At 49.8% G+C, this 24735-nt stretch overlaps 1 protein-coding gene across 1 annotated transcript in view; it reads right to left on the reverse strand.

The window, feature by feature from the left end:
• TPD52 (tumor protein D52) overlaps positions 1-24109 on the reverse strand; it is a 63019-nt gene extending 38910 nt beyond the window's left edge. Inside the window, exon 1 of the mRNA XM_036437306.2 lies at positions 23959-24109. Coding sequence (XP_036293199.1) covers positions 23959-23977 — 19 coding nt within the window. The 5' untranslated portion in view covers positions 23978-24109. The remainder of the gene's footprint in view (positions 1-23958) is intronic.
• Between the last annotated feature and the right edge of the window lie 626 nt (positions 24110-24735).

A 24735-nucleotide genomic window follows, 5' to 3' on the forward strand; every position in this document is an offset into this window, starting at 1 on the left:
CTTGTTCTTTCTCAATGCAGCCATTCATGAATCTTCATGTCACCGTGTTACAAAGCCAACAAAAGCACTGGGTAACAGTAGACTATCCCAGCCCGCCCAGTGTTGCTCAGTGGTTGAGCATCAACTTATGAACCAGGAGGTCGCAGTTAGATTCCTGGCCAGGGTACATGCCTGGGTTCTCTATCATCATTGATGTTTCTGTCTCTCTCTCTCTCTCTCTCCCTCTCCCTTCCTCTCTGAAATAAATAAGGATATATTTTAAAACAAAAAGTACACCACCCCAAGCAGACCAGCCAAACTCTGCCTCGGAAGCCACTTGGAACAGGCACTATCACTATCTGCCCCTGAACCCAGGCATCTGTATAGGGACTCCCTAATGGGGTTACATTCTCAGTACAAATGCCTGAAATCAGTCCCAGAGCACACCGAGCCCAGACCCAGCCGGGCTGCCTGCAAGACCCACACCTGCACTGGTCGAGCTCCTTCCTCACCTTTCAAGAAGGCAGCCTGGTCTACAGACAGGCCTCCGGCCTGAGTTCATTTGTCCTTTTCGTTATTCATTTGGAATATTTCCACTGATTTCCAGCTGAGCTATGGGTAATAAGACACAATTAAGACAAAAAGAATTATGTTTTTCATTATTATTTCTACCCTACAGATTCCCCTGCCCTTTGAATATACTATCACGTTTAAAACATTGTCATGATGGGCGACAAGGTTTTATCATTATCATTTTATAGCTGAGAAAACTGGAAACCAAGCAAATTATTTAATTTGGCTAAAATCTCATGACCCTTCTATCGTGAGAACTACTGATCAGGCCTTCACAGTGGGACTAGGGCTGTCTTTATCGCAACCGGTGCAAATGGGGCCCTGCTACTCTCGGGCCGGCCCATGGAAACCTCCCTTGGGACTTCTGTTCTCTCCCTCACCTCTCCACAGGCGGGAACACAGCCAGCAGACAGGAGGAGCCTCGTCACAGGTTTCTCCTTCACACAAAGCCGCCAAGGAGCGACACCGTGAACAGCACCACACACCGGTCCACGGTGAGTGCGAACTAGACTTTCACTGTGGAGCCACTGAAATGCTGGTTTGTTACAGGAGTTATCCTGTGACCTGTAACCTGACCAATACAGGCCCATTGGTGATTTCTACACACACACACACACACACACACACACACACACACACACGTTGATATATCATAAAGCAATATGAAGGTAAATATGAAGCCATTAGCAGCTGTTATCGCTCAGAAATGGGACCAGGTGATCAGGGAAGTAGATAAGGATGCTTCTGCTTTTCAGTTAATACTTGCATGTGCTGTTTAATTTTTAAACTAAAAAGGAGTTCATAAAAATCAGAAAGCTGCTAAAAATGTCAAAGGTTATCTTATACAAATGCCGGCTGTCCATTGTACTACAGACCCGTGGTGGGCAAACTGCAGCTCGCGGGCCACATGCGGCACTTTGTCCCCTTGAGTGTGGCTCTTCCACAAAATACCATGGCCTGGGCGAGTTTATTTTGAAGAAGTGGCATTAGAAGAAGTTTAAGTTTAAAAAATTTGGCTCTCAAAAGAAATTTCAATCGTCGTACTGTTGATATTTGGCTCTGTGATTAATGAGTTTGCCAGCCACTGCTATAGACAATCTTACCCCCTTACTGAATAAAAAGAAGAAATAACTATCTCATTTATAATGTCCTACAATGTGTCAGCTTTTATTTTTTCACCTGGAATTTGTCCATTTTGTATATATTAGATTACTAATTTATAAAATAAAACTTTACCTTTAGCATTTATTCTCTTATACTTAATGCACAGGAGGAAAAGACATATCATGATGCCTTATGTATTCTTTTTACTTATTTGCAATAAGTAAAATATTTGATTGTGAATTTCAGGTACACATTCTTTCATCTACCTATCTTACAGGAAGTGTTAATAATTTATCAATGGAAGTTGTACCATTTCCATCAAAATTTGCAATAATTTTTAAAACATTCACTTCTTCACTTTTTTCATGTTTTCCAAATTTCTCCAGATCATTTTCCATCTGGATTTTTCGGAGGGTGAGAGAGGACGGAATATACCAGAATGAGTGCATCCTGGGAGTGTTACAGTCCGTGGGAGCAGGGGTCCTTCTCTGCCAGGGACTGTGGACGCCGGGAAGTGGACGGAGAAGACATGAGACTCACAGGCATGTAAGAGAGGCTTTACTGCAGACCAAGTGGCCACTGCTAACAAGGAGCCATCAGACAATAGTTCCTCACAGCGGCCTCACCAGGCAGCCGCTCACAAAGCCGCCACATAGAACAGTCCCGCCAACATAGGCGCTAGTAAAGCAGCGTACGCCAGCTGTCAGTAACACATCCTTATTCCAACTTAGACAAAAGAGGCTTCCTGCCAGGCAGTGACATCAATATCTGGGTTAAAGGTACGCCTGCACAGTGCATACAGTACAACTGCTGTGTCCTTGCTCAGATGGCCTTGAACATCGGTGTACTCTGGACAGGGTACCGTCATAGTCCAATCATCTATAATTATAAAAGGGTAATATGCTAATTAGACCAGATGTCCTTCCAGATGTCCTTTCGTGCATCGGACCTCTAGTAAAAATATGAATGACAGTATCATTTAAAACTTTAAACTATGAGGTTGGCTTGAATGTCTTGTAACTTGAAGGTATATTTGGGTTGATATGTCCCTTCACTTATTTTCAAGATTTTAAATGTATAAGTAAGATCCCAGCTCATTCTCATCACCTCCTCATTTACATTAAATGTCCATGGGTTTATTAACAATGAAGAGCTCTTTGTTGTTCCTACTACTCACATCGGTTTGTCTCAGACAAAAACTCTTTTAAAAAAATTCAAGCCCAGTTGATGTTGCTCAGTGGTTGAGCATTAACCTATGAGCCAGGAGGTCACAGAACAATTCCTGGTACTTCCAACTACAAGAAATGATGAGATTAAATGTTCTGAAGACCTCCCTAGTCTAGATGTATTATAGATCTTGTTACAGAAAAAAAAAAAAAAAAGTCCAGAACTGAATAGTTGGCACACTGACTAATGTCCATACAAAGGTTCCTCTTTAGAACTTAGAAAATAACATTATTTTGATAGAGAAATGGGCTCACACAGGAGTTTTGCCTGAGCATTTTCTTTTCCCGCTCCCACTCTCCCAGACAAATTGGCTCACTTTCCCAGCTGGTCTCTGAGCCAGTGGCCCCCTGTCCTGTCTTCTCACCTGGGAGGGTTCTAAACAGCTCAGATGCCGGAAGCCTGAATGTAACATTTGTTCTCTGGACTGAAATTGAGAAACTGTAACCACTAAGGCACCCACTTTTCAACACTGCAGATGCTTACATCACTCACTCACTCACACACACACACACACACACACCCTCTCATTAGATGCTCAGCATTACAGTGACAGCTGACATCAGTGGAGCCAGCCCCGAGGACTGCCTTCCCCCCAGGAGCTGGCTCCACTGCGCATTTGGCCTGGGCCAAGCCAACAGCCGTCTGTGGAGCAGGCAGGACGCCCAGCCTGCACCCTGCCCAGGGGACTGCTGAGGGCTCCATCGGAGGACGGCATGAGTAACCGCCAGCCCAGCACCAGTGGCTCAGCTTGTCAGCACCAACAGGAAGCCCTTCCTTCTGCTGGTGGAATCGTCCCTTGCCCTTGCTCGCAAAAACCCCGTCCTCAGTATTTGGGTTTCTGCTTGAATCTGTGCTCCCCATATTGCAATTCTGTGATCCCAAATAAACGCTTATTAAACCTCTCATGTTTGCCTTTTTAATTTTAGGTTAACGACAACAGGTAAGACATTTACTATTCTTCTGTTCCACCTCATTAAAAAAAAAAAAAAAAAAAAAACAGCTGGTCAGAATCCACAACCCAACATGCAGTTTGAAAAATAAACCCCAAGACACACTCCAGAACCCACAGCAATCCTGAAGTCCTCCTCAGAGACAAAGGTGAGAAAGGAAAAGCTGGCATCAGACACTCCCCTTGGCCAAGCATGCCAATACTTAGTCCCACTCTGCACATTCGTAAAACACGTTCATGCCTGGGCTTCCACCTCATCACCGAGGACCGCGCGCAGTTTCTATTCAAATGTAGGTAATTCATTACCCAGGCCCTACAGTTCTCCCAGTCCTACAGCGAGGGACCGACCGGAAAAAACAAGAGCCGGAGCCCTTACTCAAATTCCCTTATCACTGTTACCAATTCTCACTCCGAGGCAAATTTTCAACCTTGTCAATTTTTTTAAAAAGGAAGTAGGAAGGCAGAAAAATAAAAATCAGCAAAACACCAAGCTTGCTTGAATAGAGACCGGGGAAACACATCTTTGTACTTCCACAAAATGAGCCGCTGGTGCCGTAAGAAGAGTAAAATCAATTCGAAGAGGCAGACAGGAGAGGAGTGGCTGCCCGGGGCGGGAACGTGGCGGGACGGAAGACGGACACGGTGCTACGGACACGCCTACCACTGGGCCGTGCAGGTTTTCTAACAACCACTGAGTCGTACACTCACGAGTGAATTCTGAGGCAAACTGTATGGTAATTATTGATTGCAAATTGTATCTCAAGCTGTTTTTCTAAAAAGATCTATCCACATGTGTGAGAGAAGGAAAACATCCAAGAAGGTAAGGTACGAGTGCAGAACAGTGTGTATGATCGTTCCCATCTGGGTTTCTAAAACAGCTATACACATGACCTGCATGGATGTCCCTAGAACAGGGATGGGGAACGTCCAGCCTGCGGGCCATATAAGGCCCTTGAAATCATTGGGTCTGGCCCTGCCAAGGCATTAGAGGCGAGTTCATTCAATGTTTGACCAAATAGAACAGGCTAATTTTTTAAGTTGATAATTCTGTATGGCCTGAGAATGATGTTATAAATATCCGAACGGCCCTGGGCAGAAAAAAGGTTCCCCACCCGTTCCAGAAGAACACCCGGGCTTGATCAGGGCAGCTGTGCCTGGGAAATGGGTGAGCCCTGGTTGTAACTGCACCTCCTTCGGACCGCTGACTCCTTTGCCTTGACACGCATTATTTTTCAAAAGTATGGAAATCAGTCGGTCAGAGCCCTCAACAGCAGGCCCCTCCCAGTGTGGGTTAATGTTGTCCTTTGTGTGTGTGTGGGGGGGGGGGGGAGGCCGAGTTCGGAAGAAGACGATGTTAAGAAGGTGACTCTTCGGTAACAGAATCCTCAGCCTGAAACCTCATTGCATAAAAGCCTGCAGAAGAGAGCCTGCGGGCCGCGGGGAGGAAAGCGTGGTTTCATAAGGTTCAGACTTCTGCTTCTGCAGGCGCCGCTCCTGCGGGCGCAGGAACCCAGCTCAGAGTGGTCTACGCTCTGGACTGCAGGTTTGGAGTGGCATCCAACACAGACGGGAAATGAAAGTACACTCCGCACCGACACTGACCGAAACTAAAGCAGTACCTAACCACAATGCTGTTCACCTGGAACCCACCAAAATAACATGAACATAAACTGTAATTGTAAAAATAACAATAATAATAATAATAATACACACAAAAGGATACACAAATGAAAAAACTGAAAATGAACCAAAAAGTCACTCAACACCGCACCCCAAAACCTGTAACCTGATCTTCGGTAGCTGCTGGGTTCTGGCCTGGCTCTGCCTTCTGCCACCTCACACCTCTTGGCCTTTGTCAGTCTGGGCACCTGATCGGCTCTTCGCCTGGCTACTTAAGGACACAGACACTGAAAATGAAGATCTTGTGGCTCACCTCCTCTCAGAATCCCCCAAAAGCATCCAGGCCTCCAGCCCACTCTGTCATCACATGGCTTCCAGGTCCAGAAGGCCAAGATCACCAGAATTTGGACAAAATACTAGCACCCCCAACTTCCAAACACAAGACTCACCACGTCTGACCTGCACCAGCCCCTCCCACCCAGGTCTGCACTGCGTGTGGCACCCTGACAACATCCACCGTCTCCTCCCTCCTGCCAGCAGACCCCTCCTGGCCCAGCCTGCCACCCGGCTGCTGCACTGCCCCCTGCAGCTTACCCCCCCACCCCCCATCCCCCACTGCAGCCCTGCCGCCCCCTCACCTGCCTGTGCTACTTGGATTATTTCAGCTCCATTACTCAGCATCCTGTCCCTGTGTGTACTGAACACTGCCATGTCCCAGAGACTGGCGAGGGAGGGAAGGATGAGTTTTTCTAGATAACATTTAGGACAGTGTTTTGTTTTTAAATACAGTAGCAGCTTTACTGAGCCATAATTCACATACTGGGCACAATTCAATAGTTATTAATCTATTCAGAGAGTTGGGAAACCATCCCCAAGACCTAATTTTAGAACTTTCATCACCCCCAAAAGAAACCCCATGCTCATCAGCATCTAAGATAGTGTTTTTATGAGAGAAAAAAAATTTTTTTTTCCAGAGTTTCAGTCTTGCAAACTTTTCGAACATCTAAAATTATAAAGTACGTGCACAGAGTGATCTGGAACTGGAAGGACATAAGTCCTCCCTTAGGGCAGTGTTTCCCAAACTTCTCTCATGACGACAATCACCTGGTGGAGTTGTTAAAATACAGATTCCTGAATCCCAACTAAGAAGTGAACAAGAATTTTTGGGAACATATAGGTAAAATTGTATAATTAACTAGTACTCTATACAATTTTACCTATATGTTCCCAAAAATTCTAGTTGGGACTCAGGAATCTATATTTTAACACCTCCACCAGGTGATTCTCGTCATGAGAGAAGTTTGGGAAACACTGCCTTAGGGGAAAGCCAGACCCTGCTAAACAACAAGCAGGAGCCTGGATCCGGACAGTGCCTCGGCCAACAAAACTCGCTCAACCAGAACAAAACAAACTGACGGCAGAACCAGAGACGTGGAGACTGGCACAGACTGACAGACATCAGAGGGGAGGTGGCTGGGCGGACGGATGGAAGAAGGTGAAGAGAACAGCCAAAGGACATGTATGACAGCCCATGGTCACACCACACTGGTGAGGCCAGAGGGGAGGAGAGCAGAGACTGGGTGGGGCGGGCGGGCTGGAGGGGGAGGGGGGGACTAGGAGACATGGCACTAATGTCAACAATTACACACACTTTCTAATTTAAACAAAGCAGAATGGCTTTCTCCTACCCTCCCTAGTGTCCCCACAGTCCCCAGGCCAGCCCCCGCCCAGCTCGGCCTCTGGTCCTTTTCCTGGACCCACCCTCCGCCAGCTCGGAGAGGGGCTGTGTTACCATCGGCAATGCCAACGTCATCCAACTGAGACAAAAGAGAAAAGAAGCCTGTTCATGCTGTCAGCGCAACACAACGTGCCTTTGTGGTATGCCGAGGCCCTGGAGAGCCCAGCCCTGGGCCCCTGTGGCACACGCTGGCCCCGTGGCCGCTGCTCCCCAGGAACACACCCCGACTCAGACCGGGCGCCGACCTCCTGCTCCTCAGCCTCTGCGCCTTTAGCGCCTGGAAGAGAGGAACGAGTTCCTGGAAAGTAAGCATGCGAGTGACAACGGCTAAGGCTGCCCAGTGCAAAGCACACCCACAGATGCCCACCTGAGTCCCCACCACACACACACACACACACACACACACACACACACACACACACCAGCACATACTCTCCGTATAAACTGGTTACATACGACTTCTAGGAAAATGCTTTAGAGGCTCCATTGCCAGGATTACAGCCTCCTGTCTCTGATGTCTAGTCCCCAGGTCACTCTGTAATCAGCCGAGGTCATTCAATCTTGTGCTGTGAATGCTCAGAGGCCTGACCCCACTCTGACCAGGTTGGCTCTCCAGCTTCTCACTGAGGCAGAGGGCTGGCTGCTCGGGGACCACACCTGAGGGCAGGGGGGGCTGCTCGGGGGCCACATCTGAGGGCGGGGGTTGGGGGGCTGCTCAGCCGCACACACGTGTACAGAAAACCAGGCGTGAAACCACCGGACATTAGCGCTGGGCTGGTCCCAGCATAAAGACTTGGTTAGCTACGGAGAAGCCTGCTTGCATTTAGCTCCACATTCAGAAAATGGGGCAGCCAGAGACCAAATCAGACTGGGCAGCACTGACCCTGCCCTTCCTCCACCTCCCCATGACCCCCAGGAGAGGGGGGGAGTGCGGGCATGCAGGGTGGGCAGACAGGCAGGGCGGCTTCAGCAGCCGATGGCAGTGCCAGGGAGCGTGACGGTGGGAGTGAGGCCGGCTGGTGCGTGCCTGAGTCCACACACAGGAGCCACACAAGCGGAAGAAAGCCCCACTCCCCCACCCCCATCCCCGGACTGGATCCCGCACTGTGAGCCGGACCGCTCTCCAGGGAGCTGCTGAGGAGGCTCCTGAGCCCCCACAGGGCTCGGTGAGACCCAGAAGGTGCTCCCCATGCCCACCTCCCGCCCGGAGCCACTTCCGGAGACAGAGACCCGCGCCCGGGCAGGCCGGGCCTGGCGGGAGGACTCCATTAGCGCCTCTCTCTTGGTCTTTGCGGCTACAAATCCCAAAAGTGGCTCTTGGGGTGGGAAGAAAGCCCTCAAACCCAGCCTCCATGTAAGAGTCTGGGTCTTTTGGAACATACATTTGCTCTGGGACCAAAACTCATTACAGCTTAGCAAGAGGCCACCCGCAGCATGCTCCAGGCTAATTACAGGTCTCACCCCACGTAACTTACGTGGCTAACGCATACGCATCCCCCCTCCATGGTCGAGCCACCCACTCATCTCTTGTTTTGTTTGCTTAAGCTTCAGTGTTAACACAACGCCCACCACTTTACAAGCAAAGGACTGATCAACTAACTAGAAATGACCATTTCTAGAACTTACAGGTATCCTGTAACCCAGCGTTTTTCAACCACTGTTCCGCGGCACACTAGTGTGCCGCGAGATGTTGCCTGGTGTGCCGTAGGTGCAGACAAGACAAGAATTTTATAATTTTCCACTATTTTGTTTACTTAATATTTCATAATAAAGTAATTATAAAATACTTTCTTTGTGTTTATTTGATTCCTATTCAAGAGAATTACTTTATATATAGTCAATATAGGCACAGAGTTAAATTTTTTAACATTTTCTAATGGTGGTGTGCCTCGTGATTTTTTTCATGAAACAAGTGTGCCTTTGCCCAAAAAAGGTTGAAAAACACTGCTGTAACCCAACATAAAACACCTGCTAGGGGCTGAAGAGATCCATTTCAAAATGAAGCACAGGTGATAAGGGGTTGAGATTCTAATATATTCCCCTGTATTAGGCACCAAAGCAGACAGAAAGCAGCAAAACACTTTATTTTAATGTTATTTATGTTCTCATCACATTCATGCAATACAGAGATCACATTTTTAAGCAATGGCAAATATCATATTAGTTCATTTTTGGGTTAACCTATATGATGAAATCCATGTAAGAGATTCCAAAACTTAAATAACAGGTAACAAATTCTGTAATAAGCTTTTTTTTAAAGTCCAACTCAACCTGGGCATTCACACATCTCCAAATGAAAGTGATCCTTGTCCGACATACGGGTATTGTAATATTTGTTCTTTCATCTACCATGAAGAATCTCATGATGATATTACGAACACGTAGTAAATAACCTACATGTTGATTTTCCCAACATATGAGGCGAGGATTCTGCAATAGGAAGCCACTTGTGACTCAACGAATGCACAATTTAAAAACACGGAGGTTCCTCTGGGGTTTGCATGCTGAACAGTGGGCATCTCCTTATGGGGACATGGGAACCGGTCGATACCCATCACAGCCAGAGGCTCTGCAAGCTGGCTGAGGTCCAATGGCCCTCCCCTCGCTGAGGCCCAGGTGGCCCCACACAGCTGAGGCCTGCGCCTCTCCATAGCAACCGTAAGCCCTCCAGCCCAGGAAGGCCAGCCACCTCCCGCCATTAAATATGTATTAGGTCCGGAACAGTGCTCCTTCGGGGAGTCATTAGATGCCACACAACGCAGAGGCCCTGCTCTCCCTGCAAAAGCCCATTTCAGTTAGATTCCGAATTAACCCAGAAAAGGAGTGCCCAGGAGGGGTCCCGTGGGGCTGGCAGGTGACCGTCCCTTTCACAAGGCCTCAGTGTCCGCTTCTTTCCATGCCATTCAGAACCCAAGGCTCTTCCAGTTTCTCAGGTCAGCCGATCACCTCAGCACCACATCCAAGCAATCGTAACCGAAAAAAATCTAATGAAGCACTTCACCTCTTTAAAACCCAATAGGCCCCTCAGGCCTTGTGCGTTTGGAAAGCATTCACATTGCGATGAGGTGCTCCGTGGGTTATTCTGTAATCTGTTTCCACACACCAATGGGCTCAGGATGCATGCCTGTCTCAGGCTGCAGCCCTCCCGGAGGGCTTCGTTCTGAAGCTGGGAAGCCTGCTGTGAAAGTGAGCACACATCGTTATCATTTATTAGGGCACTTTCACACCCGAAGCAGGAGGAGGTACCGGCACTCAGGTTTCCTGATGACGGAAAGGGCATCTGTGCTTTAAAAGCAGGTGCTCCCAAAAGCTCAGAGGGACAGCGGGGACCTTGTTTAAGCCGGGCCGGGGCCAGAGTGGCGGCCGAGGGTGAAGGTCTTTGAAGGCAGGTGGTCTCTGAGCAGCATTCACACCCTCAGGGAGAGCTGAGCTACCAGGACCCCTCTGCTTCTCACCAGCACTTGGCTCCGTCCTGGCACATGGCAAACGCTCAAAGGGGGGAACGAGTGGCAGGAGGGGTCTTGAGATTCCTCCTCCTTCTTCAGGGGGACACGTTAACACCATCTCACCCCAGTGTGGCACTCTCAGGAGCACCTCGAAGGGTATGATAAGCCAGAATAGACCAATCCAGACATCAAGGCTTCTATTCCAGAAAGGACAGGCTCCTCGGCATGCTGGGGCAACTCCATGCCAAATCAGTGCCTGAGGCAAAGGAGAAAAATAACTTTTTCCCCAAAAAATTGAACTTAGAAGCAATGCCCATTATTCTGAGATAATATTCTTCCTGACTCTGGAGGGGGTAAAGAGGTGTTTAAAATCTCATACTTACGTTTTTAAATGTTGGCTTTTTGTTTTTAATGACATAGGAAAACAAGGAAATGACAATCCATAATTTTATTTTTTATTATATTCTTAATGACTTCAGAGAGAATAGGGAAGAGAGTGAGAGAGAAAGAGAGAGAGAAAGAGAGAGAGAGAGTGAGAGAGAGAGATAGAGAGAGACCAACGATGAGAGAGAATCAGTGACTGGCTGCCTCCTGCACACCCCCAACTGGGGACTGAGCCTGAAATCCAGGCATGTGCCCTGATCAGGAATGGAACCGTGACCTCCTGGTTTGTAGGTCAATGTTCAACCACTAACCCACACAGGCTGGGCCAACTCTGTAATTTTAATATTGCCAATCTGTGAGATCCAAAACACTAGGAATGGTGGTGCTAGGATGTCACACCCACTCACTTGTGCGAACAACTCACCAGGGACTACCTCAGACCTTGGACTGGCCTAACCTGATCACTGCGGGACAGAGGGAAAAAGAGGACTAACCGGTTTAGGAGGCGGAGGGCACCGGAAGGCTGCATCTGGCTATAAACCTGGAGTCTGACGTGAGGAACAATGTCCGGATTGGAGAACTCTCATGCCTTCCCATAAAAAGTGAACTTTGGACCCCCGGCCTCCATTGCTAACTAGGGCCATCCTTATCAGTCAAGTGTCCCAGAGGGGAGGGAGGACAGCTGACGGCACTGCTCCAGGGCGTGTGCAGCCGTATCCGGTGGAACCCTGAGGGCTGAGAAGGCACATCTTACAGGACGCCTAGCAGCTGGCCCCAGGATAGAGAGAGGCTCCCAAGGTGGTTTTTAAGGGGGCAATTCGAGAACGAGTAATTAACAGTGACTTTTTTGAATTTCTTTTGGTTCTGGTTCTAGAAATAAATACATATTTATTAAGTAAAATAAATATATATTTGACATATTTATGCATTTCAGTTCTCTATTATGTTTTGAAACTTTATTTGCTATTTTTCCACATCACGTCATATTATTATTTTTTTAAACAATTTCTTAGTGATTTCTTCCTCAGTATTTCAACTGTCCTTTCGTTCTTTTATTTTTCTCTTACATGAATGCCATGTTCTTTGGGAGCTTGTTAGACCAAGTTAATGGCCTTTTAGGCTTTAGGGGAAAAGTGACGCGAATAGGAGTCACTTTTTGAATAATAGGAATTCTGTGTCAAGGGGGGGGGGGAGGAGTGGACCAGAATTTTAGAGATGACTAGGTGGGGCGTGGCCAGAAAAAGGTTGGGAACCACTGGCCTAAGTATTCTTATCTCAATTCTGCGGTTAGCAATCAAGTAGAAGTTTCGCTCTTTGTAAAAAAAACTCTTCAAATTTCACTGAAGACAAAAGGCTGAATACAAGGACACTCTCGGGCGGGGTGGGGGGCATCGCTGCTCCAGTGTCAGGCTTTCTTGTCCTGGATATTTCCAGGTCATCGCAGCCCGCTGGTCTCTGATACGGGCGGAGCCCATGCTGAAGTGGCCGGAGAAGGACAAGGGGGCCGCTGTGTGCAGTCGGGGCTGAGAAAACCGCCGCTCTCAACCTGAACGCCTCCCGCCGCGGCTCCCACACCAGCCCGCTCGCTTCCTCCTCTAGCAGACCGGACGGCCAGCTGTGTACGCAGTTTGGGTCCAGGACCCAGAGAAGATGACGCAGGAGCGTTATTCTAACCCAGTGGTCAGCAAACTCATTAGCCAACAGAGCCAAATATCAACAGCACAACCAGTGAAATTTCTTTTGAGAGCCAACTTTTTTCTTCTAACGCCACTTCTTCAAAATAGACTCACCCAGGCCGTGGTATTTTGTGGAAGAGCCACACTCAAGGCGCCAAAGAGCAGCATGTTCTAGCCTCACAGAGAAGAAATATCCAATTAAAAGGAAAAAAGATTTGCCCTGACATGGAGAGTATAACAGGGTACGGAGATGAACAGATTAGCTCTTACTGTCAAGCCTCAGCTGAGCACCAAGCATAGCTGCTAATCCCATTACTAGGAATGAGGCTTGTGTCCCTCCCCTCCGAAGGAACAGACCTAACTGAGCCCGTGCGGAGGCCTGCGATATGTCACGGGGCCTCCTGTACTCCGCCTGGTCCTGCATCCATTCCGAGGAGAACCAGAAGGCAAGTTAAGTTAAAGCAGACGCCAGACGGGGCTGGTTTCCTGTGCAGATTCCCAGAGCGGTCAACCTGGGCAGCCACCTTGCAGGCGGGGCGTTGGACACCCCTGCTGGACTGACATTTGTCAAGGCCCCAGGGAAGAAGGCAGTGAGCCTGCCTGTGCCTCCCCCACCGCCCCACCTCAGGAGCAGGTGTCCTCCAGAACTCCCCCCACTCTGACCCCACCACAGGCCGCGCCCTCCGCCCTCCAGGACCTGCGGGAGCCAGGCCCACTGTCCCCCAGACCAGGCCTGAGACGCGGCTGGGCCTACCCTCTGTCCTCAGCTGTGCGGGCCCCAGCTTTCCGGCCCTGCCCCTGTGCCGGCCTCAGGCACAGGGAACCCGATCCGGAGGCCTGCTCTCCAGGCAGCGCTGAGAGTAAGAGTCTGGCTGCTGACTTATGGGGGTGCTCGGGGAGATTGGGGGGGGGGGGAAGTACTAGTGAGCAAACACAGCCAGCCTGCCTTGGTTTTCACTTTCATTCGAACGAGGTTATATTTCCATCAGTGTGGAATTATTTAATTAACATGCATATTCAGAGACGGATGCTTAAGGGGGAGGAGGGGGAAGAGTGCTTACGATTCCGAGGTCACCAGGCTCTTACTAAAAAGAAGTGTTTATTCATGTTTCTCCACTCAGATTACGTTTAGCTTATCCCCCTCCCAAAAAAAGATAAGAATTACTGCAAACCACAGAAAAACACTAACTTCAGTGAGTACAGCTGCTTCACACACGCCAGTACCTGGAGGGGCTCAATGACGGCCACAATTGCTTCCCCAAAAACAAACACCAAAGTGTGGTGGCCGCTCGGGGTGCTGCCCCCCAAGTACAGGGACCAAATAAGGGGCTCACCGCCCACAACCACATGGCTGGAGCCAGGACCCAGGAGGCCATGGGAAGGGCAGTGTCACCAGTAGATTCCTTCCTTCCCGCACTCGATGGTGGAAAGAGGGAGGGACCTCACTCCTCAAAGCCGAAAGCCCACACCCGCACACCACCCGCTGCTTCCCGCCTTCACCCCTCCAGCTCCACAGAAAGATGGCAGGACTGTCCTCTGTGAAGGACACAATGACATTTTCCTCTGTTCGGCTCAGAGGACATGAATGCGACGTGTGGTGTTAATGGGAAAAGCCCACATGAGGAATTCCCCAAAGCACGAGGGGATGGCAGGTGGGCAGGTGGCAGAAGCGGGTGGGCCTGGGTCCCTGCTCTGACCTGTGGGCAAGTGTCCTGAGGGTCCGAGGCCGAGGGGAGGGCGGCCAGGGAGGACCAGCCCCTGGACCGGTGTCAGCTGCAGGGACAATGCGACAGTTCCGTCCGGGCATGGCACCGGCTTCGAAAGGAACATCAGGTTTCCTCTTCATCTCCTAATGCTTCTAAAAATCACATGGCCTCCAAGGGTTTCTACTCTGCCCAGAATTATACAGAAACCCAAAGAGTTAAACTGATAAAGTATGGTTTTTGAAAATTTCCAATTAATAATTTGAAATATTTTTCCAATCTTTGAGTCATTATACACACACACACACACACAGAGAGAGAGAGAGAGAGAGAGAGAGAGAGAGAGAGAGAGAGAGAGACCTAAATTAGCTTTGCAATAGCAATGTATTTAATTAATAATAAATGGGGGAAAAGGAAATTCATTTTCAGAGTTTTTTTAAATTATTACTGGGAAATTTTTAATACTAATAAGAAACATACATTACAGTATATTGAATGAGTCCCTAAATCCCTTCAATAAAAGCAAAGCAAAAACAACTTTCTGGTCCAGGTGGGGAAAGCGAAAGAAGAAACTAGAATTCGGTGGAAAAAAAGACAGGTAGGGAGAGAGAGGCTGCCGCGGGAGGAAGGAGAAGCGAGGCCACAGACTGAGCCATGGACAGAGATGACTGGTGTGCCGCCGCAGGTCTGTGACTCAGATGTTGGGATCATCAGTTGTCTAGTGCCCTCAGCAAGCTGGTTGTCACACCAGCACTCCCTGCCGTTAGGGTTAGGGTTTGGGTTTGGGTTAGGGTTAGGGTTAGGGTTAGGGTTAGGGTTTGGGTTTGGGTTGGGGTAGGGGTAGGGGTTAGGGGTTAGGGGTTAGGGTTAGGGTTAGGGTTAGGGTTAGGGTTAGGGTTAGGGTAAGGGTTAGGGGTTAGGGTTAGGGGTTAGGGTTAGGGTTAGGGTTAGGGTTTGGGTTTGGGTTGGGGTTGGGGTTGGGGTAGGGGTTAGGGGTTAGGGGTTAGGGTTAGGGTTAGGGTTAGGGTTAGGGTTTGGGTTTGGGTTGGGGTTGGGCTTGGGCTTGGGCTTGGGGTTGTGGTAGGGGTTAGGGGTTAGGGTTAGGGTTAAGGTAAGGGTTAGGGGTTAGGATTAGGAGTTAGGGTTAGGGTTAGGGTTAGAGTTAGGGTTAGGGCCCTTCAATGTAACATCACAGCCGCATGACGCATAAGGTACGCCCGAGAATGCCACCAGAACTTCTGGTGGAACCCAGCGCAGCGGAGGCTGCCAGCAGGCAGGGAACCTGGGCCTGATCCCCTGCAAGGACTGGCAGATGAAGTGAGCTGGGGTAGGGGCTGTCACCTGGGAAAACAGGCCCCCAGACCAGGAGGAATCTGCCGAGTCATCCTCCTCCAGCCCGGAGCACAGAGCAGTGGCAACCATTTCTCAATCAGCAGAACAGGCCTCGGAGGTCAGCCTGTCTCTCAACCACGACCAAGGACATGGCTGACTGACTCGCCAGTCTGGGGCAGCCACAGGGAGTGAAAATTCCCAAGTGCAAGAAGCCAGGACAAATCATCACCACTAGTCAGTCCCACGGCCACGTCGCCCTGAGAAACCGCAGAGGGGAAAACATCGCAGTGCGCCCAGGATTTGGCTCAAATGTCAGCTCTCGGATCCCCTGCGTCTCTCCCAGGCTCACCCCCTAATGTTTAACAAGCTCTTACTGTCTGCAAGGCTCTTGCACGTTAAAGTGAATTGTTGCTTAGAGACTTCAGCTGCTTGAAGGTCAAAGCCTAGATAAGACTACTCAAATACGTTTGGCATTAAACGCATCTTTGCTAAAATCAGTGGCCTATACTACAGGAACAGCAAGCCCCATTACTCCCCCTCGCCTCCACTTTCTTCGCTAATTTCACAAACACACATAAATGTCAAGCACAGGCAAGCAAGTCACCAGCACTTACCCCAAACGTCCCTTCCGAGCACCAGCAGGCTTCTGGAAAGAGCAGTCTGGCCTTCTGCATTGCCTCCATTTACCACAGGCCCGGAACCCACCAGGCCTTCCCTCCTTCTCCCCACCCCCACCCGGTCTATGGGCTTGCATCTCAGCATTATCCCGACTGTCCTCGTCACCAAGGCCAAGAGCTACATTCCCCTTCAATGTGCTTGGCCTCTCCCCTCCCTGAAATGTCCTGTTTGCTCCACTTTTCCCTCAAAGTCATCTCAGCAACTTAAAACTTCAAACATCGCCTGTGCTAAGGTCCCCAAACCATGACATTCTGCTCTCCGCTCTTAGACTCAGATTTCACTCCATGCACATGCGCACAGGACCTGGCGTGGCCATAAAACGTGCACAGTCCACCCTTCTCCCACCAACAGTGGGGTCTAATCCCCCTCCCTGAATCGGGCCCTTTGTGACCCATTTCTTACAGAAGGAGAGAAAAGTGACGCCACGTGACTTGGAGACAGGTCATAAAAAGCCACACAGCTGCCCCCTGCCTCTCTCTTGGGGACACTATCCTCCTCTTCCCCCCACCCCACCCCCGGAGCCCTGAGCTAACTTCCTGAGCGGCCTGCTGCTGGGCCAACAGCATGGTCTCCAGAGAAAACACTCCACGCAGGCAAGCAAACAGCCCTCCACAAACAGGCTGTGCGGACAGGAGACCCCGGGGGAGCAGGTGCCTGACCTCCAGCCATCCGTGTCTTCCCAGAACAACCGGCCCTCGTGTGGTGTTTGGATGGTCCCAGCCGCAGGCTGCAAGCGGCCCCACCTGAGGCCTAGTGGCCCGGCCGAGCTGCCCCTGCTGAGCCCACAATCCATGGTGCCGTTTTAGACCATGAGGCACGGGGCGGTTCCTTACGCAGCTCCGGGCGCCAATGGGACAGACCCCACCCACGCACAGACCCACCCTCCTGCATCTGCTCTTCTTCTCCTAAATCCTATCCCAGTTCCAACCCCTTTGTCCTCAGTCCGAACCCCAGATCTCACCCCCAACTCCCTTCCATGCCGTTTTCTCTTACGAAGATTTCCTCTTTAGCCTTCAAGTCCAAGTTCAAAGATCACCCACTTTCCTTACAGAGGCCCAGCCTAGCTGTCCACTGCCTCCGCGGCCCTGGTCACACAGCCATAAACACCCATTTCACTGGAGTGGCCTCCTTGTTCGCTTGCACTTGCTGCTGAAGAAATGAAGTGTTTAATTTGAAATGGGAACCACTGAGTTAGCATTTTACAGAAATAGCTTATCTTCAGTTTCACAATAATACGTATTGACTTGAATGTCTGAGTAGAAAATTCAGCTTCATCATTTTCTGGTTATAAGATACTGAGATAGTCTAGTGATAGTCCTAGTACTATAGTCACAGATTTTTCCTTAATTTCCAAAATATGTGAGTGTGGACGAAAAGGGGTCACCTGCTAATCTGGCCAGCTCAAGGCAGGTCTGCGTGGCGGCCTTGCAAACTCAGAGACCTAAAGGAACCACAAAGGATGGTCTGAAATTAAAATGTTTTAACTAAAAGCAGTGTATGGTGGGTAGTCATGTCCTAGGCCAAGATCATGTCCTAGGCCATGTCCTGACAAAGATCAATTTCTGCCCTAGCTGAGCCTGTTTATTGGTTTGGTTTTTTTTGTATCTATAATTACATACCACTGGAAGGTCACCCCTCAGAGGCACCACTTTGTGGAGACCACAAACCCCCTCACTGTTACTGAGCTCCTTGCTGACTGTTAACTATCCTACACCCACCTAAGCAAAAGAGGTATGTGTCCATCATTTTACTTTTTATCCAGTCCCAGAGGTTTCCCCACTTTGCTTTCTCCCACCTCCCTGATCTATCCCCAATGGATTTCATGTAACCCGCTTGCATCTCCTCCTTTACTGTGATATATAAAACAAGGTGCAAAACTGCCACTCTCTGGAGCATTCTCTCAATCTTTTGAGGTTCTGTTCCCAGAATTTGTCAACAGTTTGGCTCAAATCAACTCACAAAAATCCTTCACAGGTTCGAATGTTTCTTAAGTTATCATGAGGTATTGTCAGCCTCACACAGCTTTAGAGACTTATCCAGATCTCATAACCAGAAAATGCTGAATCTCAATTTTCCATCCAGACAGAACTTCAAGTCTAGCATTCTTCGCCCTAAACATGTATATAACTAGTTCTGCTCCACGAGGACAGACACACGGCCACATTCTGATGGACACACTCCGTTCCATCCCTTCCTATGGCGCTACCACAGCCTGCTGCTTTTAAAGGAAAAGGGAGAGCGTATATAACTCTTCCAGACACATCACACTTTTTATCAAAATAAACTCCAGCCAGGCCGGTGTAGCTTAGTAGATTGAGCATAATCCCATGCACCAAGAGGACACGGGTTCAATTCAAGAGGGGGCACACGCCCGGGCTGCGGGCTTGGTCCTCAGTAAGGGACCTGCAGGAGGCAGCTGATCCGTGTTCCCCTCTCATCGATGTTTTATTAACTCCAGATGGATGAAAGATTTACATGTAAAAACTAAAACCATACACACCAAGTGAGGATGGCATTTCTGGGAATGAGTCAAAAGCTAGAAGCTAAAGATAAAAACCCATCAATTGGTATTTCTGCTTGGGGGTGAGGGGGGAGGGAACACACATATAAAGTCAAAAGAGGAGCAACAAACTAGGGGGAAAAAATATTAGTAATTAATATCATGGACAGGGGCCACGTTTACAAATCAAGAAGAATAAGACCAATAACACAATAGTAAAATTGGTCTTTCTTAGAAAATGAAATACAGGTCTTAAGCCTATCAAACGAAATACACCACCGTCACTTTAAGAAAAATACATAATTAAACATATACCTGCTCCCCTAGGAGATAAGCAAAGATGACAAAGTGTGACAACACCCTGCGGGAGGCGGGGGAAGCCGGGGCTGGCACGTCGCTGGGATGTATAATTGGCACCGCTTCTTCGAAGCAGGATTGCACACTGCCAAAGTGAACTGTCACGTTCTTCCAAGAACTTCCCACAGGCACAGCGCACACTTACGGGATGGTGTGGATATACAGCTATTGCTGCAGCTTTGTTTTAAGGCCCAGGGGACACCTACACCTCCATCAGTAGGGAACAACTTAAATATCACCCTTACGGTGCATAATGTGGGGACACAAAAAATCACTTTCCTTCCACCTTCCAAGTTCTAGCCGTGCTGATCATCACGTTTATATGAGACAGCTCAGCAGGAGAGAGTGTCCAAGGTTTACGGCGGATGTACATGTGGGGTGCAGTAAGACTACGGGACCCAAAGATGTTGCATTGGGCAGCTGCAGCTTATATACCATTTTGGACAAAAGAGGAGGAGACAGGGGCCGGGAATTTCAAAAGGAAAGCAGGTAATTTATACATAGATGACTAAGCGCAAGAAAGCAAACTTTCTCGGGCCACCCAGAAACAATGGGACCTGGAAGGAAGTTCAACCAACAGGCTGGGCGAGGTAATGCTCCCTCCTTTAGCAGGTTTTTCCACCTGAATGTCTGCAGGCAGGTGGGGGAGGGTCAGAGCGCTTTCAGAGTCTTTTTTTTTTTTTGGCATACTGTTTTTATTTTAACACAGACTGTCTCCGTGGGTAGAGAAGACACTGGTAACAGTGGTGACACTGCCATCCAAGGGACATAATCCAGGAGACAAGACTGGCAGGGAGGTTTACCTTTTGCAATCTTTTAATCATTTTGAATTTTGTGTCATGTGCACCTGGCCGTGCTAGTTGAAATGATGCTGGAGAGTGCTTTTAAAATATAATGAGGGTTTTTTAAGGCAAGGGATAGAATGAAAAAGTCAAAGGAGATGACTTAGGGAGTTGCTGAGAAATCTAGACAGGTGGACAGTTATAAACCAACATGCTCTCAGTGGCTTTTCAGAGTAGGATTACAAGTGATTTTCTTTTCTTTTTCTCCATCTGTATTTACTGATTTCTCTAAAATGAACAACGATTCTCAACCACCAAAAAAGTACTTTTAACTCAGACGTTTTTTAACTTCCACTAAACATAAGTCCCTAATAGCTAAGATTATGGTTTCTGTACAGCTAGTCCCCACCCAGTTTAAGTAACATCTGGCAGAGTCTCTGGAGGGAGGTTAAATGCAGCCGACAATTAAAACATAAATAATGAACCCCCACAGGAAAATAAAACGATCTGCACCTTCAACAAAAGGCTCAGCAGCACAGAAGGTCGGGGGTTGGGTGTTGTTTTTGCTCTGAACCAGGAGCTATCTGTTTAGATGGTGTGTGTGCATGAATTATTCCACGCTGAGATCTTACTAACCACTCATGACCCCTCCTCCTACCACTTAAGCTTTTCCCTGGGGACCAGGCCGGCTTCCGCACAAAAATAAATGCAGGAAGTGAGTGTGAGCTAACAAAGACATCAGCACCATATGGAACACGAGACTTGACCAAAGAAACGGAGAACCTGGGCTGCTCACACCTAGATCGTGAGCAGACCGTCCCTGTTACCGGCGTCTCCGCATTGTTTTACTTTTCAGTAAGTGACACCTCCCAGTTTTGTTCTCCGCCAGGCTTAATTACAATGCTGAAGTCACAGTGACATCTTACTGTGTCACCGCTTTCTCTCGGCCTTCCCTCCTCCCCACTTTCTTTGGCCTTCCTTCCCCCCTTAAAATAAAGTGTGCGTGTGTGTGTGTGTGTGTGTGTGTGTGTGTGTGTGTGTGTGTGTGTGTAATTCAAACAAAAACGCTTAGTGACTAGCTATCACTTCCATATAATGGTGCCAAACTAGAAGTTATTACTAACAGAGTAGTGAGCATAAATATTTATTCAGCCCCATAAAAAGCAGTAGGGAGGCTTTTACCATGTTTGCACTAGTTAGCACAGAACAGGAAATACCACACACATTAGACGTGCTGTGCGGGGCTTAACACGTTGAAATTCTCGACAGGCACCAGCAGGCTCAGGTATATTTTAAATCACTTGACACTGACTGAGCTCTCAATTTAAGCAGAGCGTTTTATACAAAGTCCTGGTACAGAGGATGGTGAGAACTACTAGAATCGGAGCCTGACACTGTTGCGTATTAGAACGTGCCACTAAAGACACAAAGAAAACTGTTCATTTCCAAACTCTACAGCTCTGCTGACTAACACAAAGGATACGTTTTGACAGCTTCATATAGGGAAGAAGGTAAAGGAGTCACTTTCAATAGAGAAATGCACTTGAGACAAGAGGCAGGGCATTTGATTTCGCATCTAGAGGTGTGTTTTTAAAGGGACAGATAAATGCAACAACGTCCACATGTATTCAGTAAAAGTGTTCTGATTTGGTTTTAAAAACTATGCAAAATAATCACAATTCAAGAGCCAAGCAGAGTGTGATAAGCCAGCATTATTTGCTAGTGAGCAGGAGGGTTTGCAATCCTAGGCTCCGCCTCCACCCTAAGCCAGGCATCCATCTCCCTGAGTCACTGAAGATTGAGCCATCCACTCCACCAGCTCAAACCTCCCATTAACTCACCCCTCCCCCAAGCCCTGCTCAGCCTCATCAGCAACTTTCTCCACCTAACCGCACAGCTCCACTTCCTGTAAAACTGCGGAGGGAAAAAGAGCAGGAGCCGGGAGGAAGGAGGGATCCAGAGTCCAACTTGGAAAGTCACTAGGTCTGACGGCTGGAAGGGGCTCCTGCATTTCCCCTTCCATTGCAGGTAACCCCCAGACATTTCTGAGCACCTACTGTGCGCCCTGGGAACATAAAGATAAAAAGGCCAGAGAGCCAGGCAGACGGAACCAGCAGCGTGAGGCAAGGCTCCGTGGCCGACACGCAGCACAGTGGCACAGGCAGCCCACTGGCCTTCCCAGCAGGTGCCTCACCCGTCATTCTGAGCCGTCTCCATCCCTCCAGCAGAAGAGGAGGAAGACGATGAAAAGCAAGGATTAACAGTGTGGCTCAGTGGTTGAGGGGCCACCTATGAACCAGGAGGTCACAGTTCGACTACTGGTCAGGGCACATGCTCTGGTTTCGGGCTCAACCCCCAGCATGTAGGAGGAAGCTGATCAATTAATTTTCTCTCATCACTGATGTTTCTATCTCTCTCTCCCTCACCCTTCCTCTCTGAGATCAATAAAAATATACTTAAAAACACACACACAAAAAAAAATACAAAGACTAACATAACTATGTCTAACACACACACACACACACACACACACACACACACAACACGTCCTACAAAAACCAAGCGGAGACGGCAGCCAGTTGGAATACTGCGTCTCACCGATGGCTGATTCTTACCAGAGGAGCTGGACCACAAAATCCAATCAAGTTAGTCCCTCCACTCACCTAAATCGGACACAGCTACTGACAAGCACCAAGCACGGTCGTTCCAAACACTTCGTGTTAACGATGGCAATGGAAGTCAGGGACAAAAGTGCATGACGAGGTCTGACACCCCAATTGTCCCCAATCAAAATTAGGACGGTGCTGGCTTACATGGTGGCCCTGCCTCCTCCTCACCACACTCACCAGGCTGGCGATGAGTTTTCTGACTCTAAATCTGAATGGCTGCTATGTGCAAACCACCATGTTATCCAACCCTGGGCAAAGATATAGGACATGCCTCTCCCCTCACGAAGTTAAAAACATAGACAGTATGTGTGCGTGTGTATATACATATCTGTATATGTAAAGTACATATTATATATTGTAAGTGCTCAGTGTGAGAGTGATTTGGGGGATGGATGAGAAAGTAAGGGTTGGAAGGCTCCAAAGAATCTTACAATTTCTCAAAAGTAACATACAAAACTGTATCCATGAAATACGGTTTTACTTACATAAAACACATAAGCCTGAAGGAAAACACTGGAGGGTAACAAGCAAAAAATGAAAACTGTTGAGTTGAGGCTCAAAACAACAGTCCTCTCTACCCCAACTTTCTAAATGTGCCCGGTTGTTCTCGGTTGTGCTTTTTAGCATTTCTGCATCTTTTTGGAGCGAGCTGCGCATGGAGCAGCACCTCCAGGAGGTAGCGGCCGGAGAGCTGGACCTGCCCTGCCAGGCCCCACGCCGCCAACAAGACCCCGCGGGCACCGGCCGCACCCCGCGTTCGGAGCCGCGCGCCCAGGGCCGTGGGGCAGGCTGGGCTTTGTGCGGTGGAGCTGCATCCTGAGGGGAAAAGACGGTCCTTCCTATGCAAAGCCGCCTCCCCCCTTCACCCCAAATAAGCCCACAGACTCCACCCCACGGCTGCGGACAGCTGCGTGTTAAAAGTCTGCGTCCCGACCATCGCCGCGAGGCCAAACGCCAACCAAACCCCAGGTCCACCAGGGACGGACACGGGTCCTGCTGCCACGCCGACAGGCGGAGGGCCCGGCCCCGGTGCCTCAGTTTCCACCCGGTACGAGAGCCAGCTGTGCGGCCCTCGCTCCGCGCCGCCTTCCACCCGAAGCGCACCGCCTCCCTCTGCCTCGGCCCCTCCGCCGCCGGCGCCCTCCTCCACCGGGTCACTGCAGGAAGCGCCACCGGACCCGGGGCGGCCGCCCGCGGTGCACCTGCCGGGCCCGCGCCCCCGCCGCGCCCCGCGCCCTCACCTGGCTCGCCGCGCTCCATCGCCGCCGCCTCCCGTTCCCCGCGCCGTCGCCCGCTCCGACCACGCCGCGGCTCCTCCTCGCTCCGCCGCCGCTGGCGCCGAGTCCCCGCCCCCCAGGCGTCCGGCGCCTCCCCACCACCTGACCGCCGCCCGGTGCGCCGCCACGTAGCGGGGCGGGGCCGCGGAGGGGGCGGGGGCCGCGGATTGGGGGCGGGGAGGTGGAGGGCGGGGCGTGGCCTCAGGAGGCGGCGGGGGCGGGGGCGGGGCGGGGGCGGGGCCTCGGGAGGCGGAGGGCGGAAGGCGGGGCCACGGGGGCGTGGCGCCCCACCCCGGAGTTATTCCTACGTGGTCTCCTCCGAGGCGGCTGCGCTGCCCTCCCGCCCCCGGGCACCCACGCTCAGGTGGAGAAGGACGCTCGGAAGGGTCTGGAGAGAAGCCTTTGCCCTGCCATCTCCGTAGGCCCTCCGACGGAAACCATCCCCTTCCAACCTCAGCAGGTCCCAAAGGCGAAAACGACACCGAATCTCCAAATTTCATGTCCTCCCATCTTTTCACAGAAAGCGCGCGTTTTCCTGCGACAAATCAGGAAGGTTTTCCAGCAATAAGAACTGTTCTGAGTGCAGGGTTAAGTGCATTAAATTAGCCAGGCGGCAGCACTCCGGCAGGCAGGGTCTGTTGGAAATGCACTCTGAGGTTCGGTGTCCACTGGCCACGCGGACAGTTTAAGGCCTGCAGCAGGACGTGTGGTTACTGCCATTAGCACTGCAGTTACTCTCCT

The sequence above is a fragment of the Pipistrellus kuhlii genome, unplaced genomic scaffold, assembly GCF_014108245.1.
Source record: "Pipistrellus kuhlii isolate mPipKuh1 unplaced genomic scaffold, mPipKuh1.p scaffold_m20_p_14, whole genome shotgun sequence".
NCBI lineage: Eukaryota > Metazoa > Chordata > Mammalia > Chiroptera > Vespertilionidae > Pipistrellus > Pipistrellus kuhlii.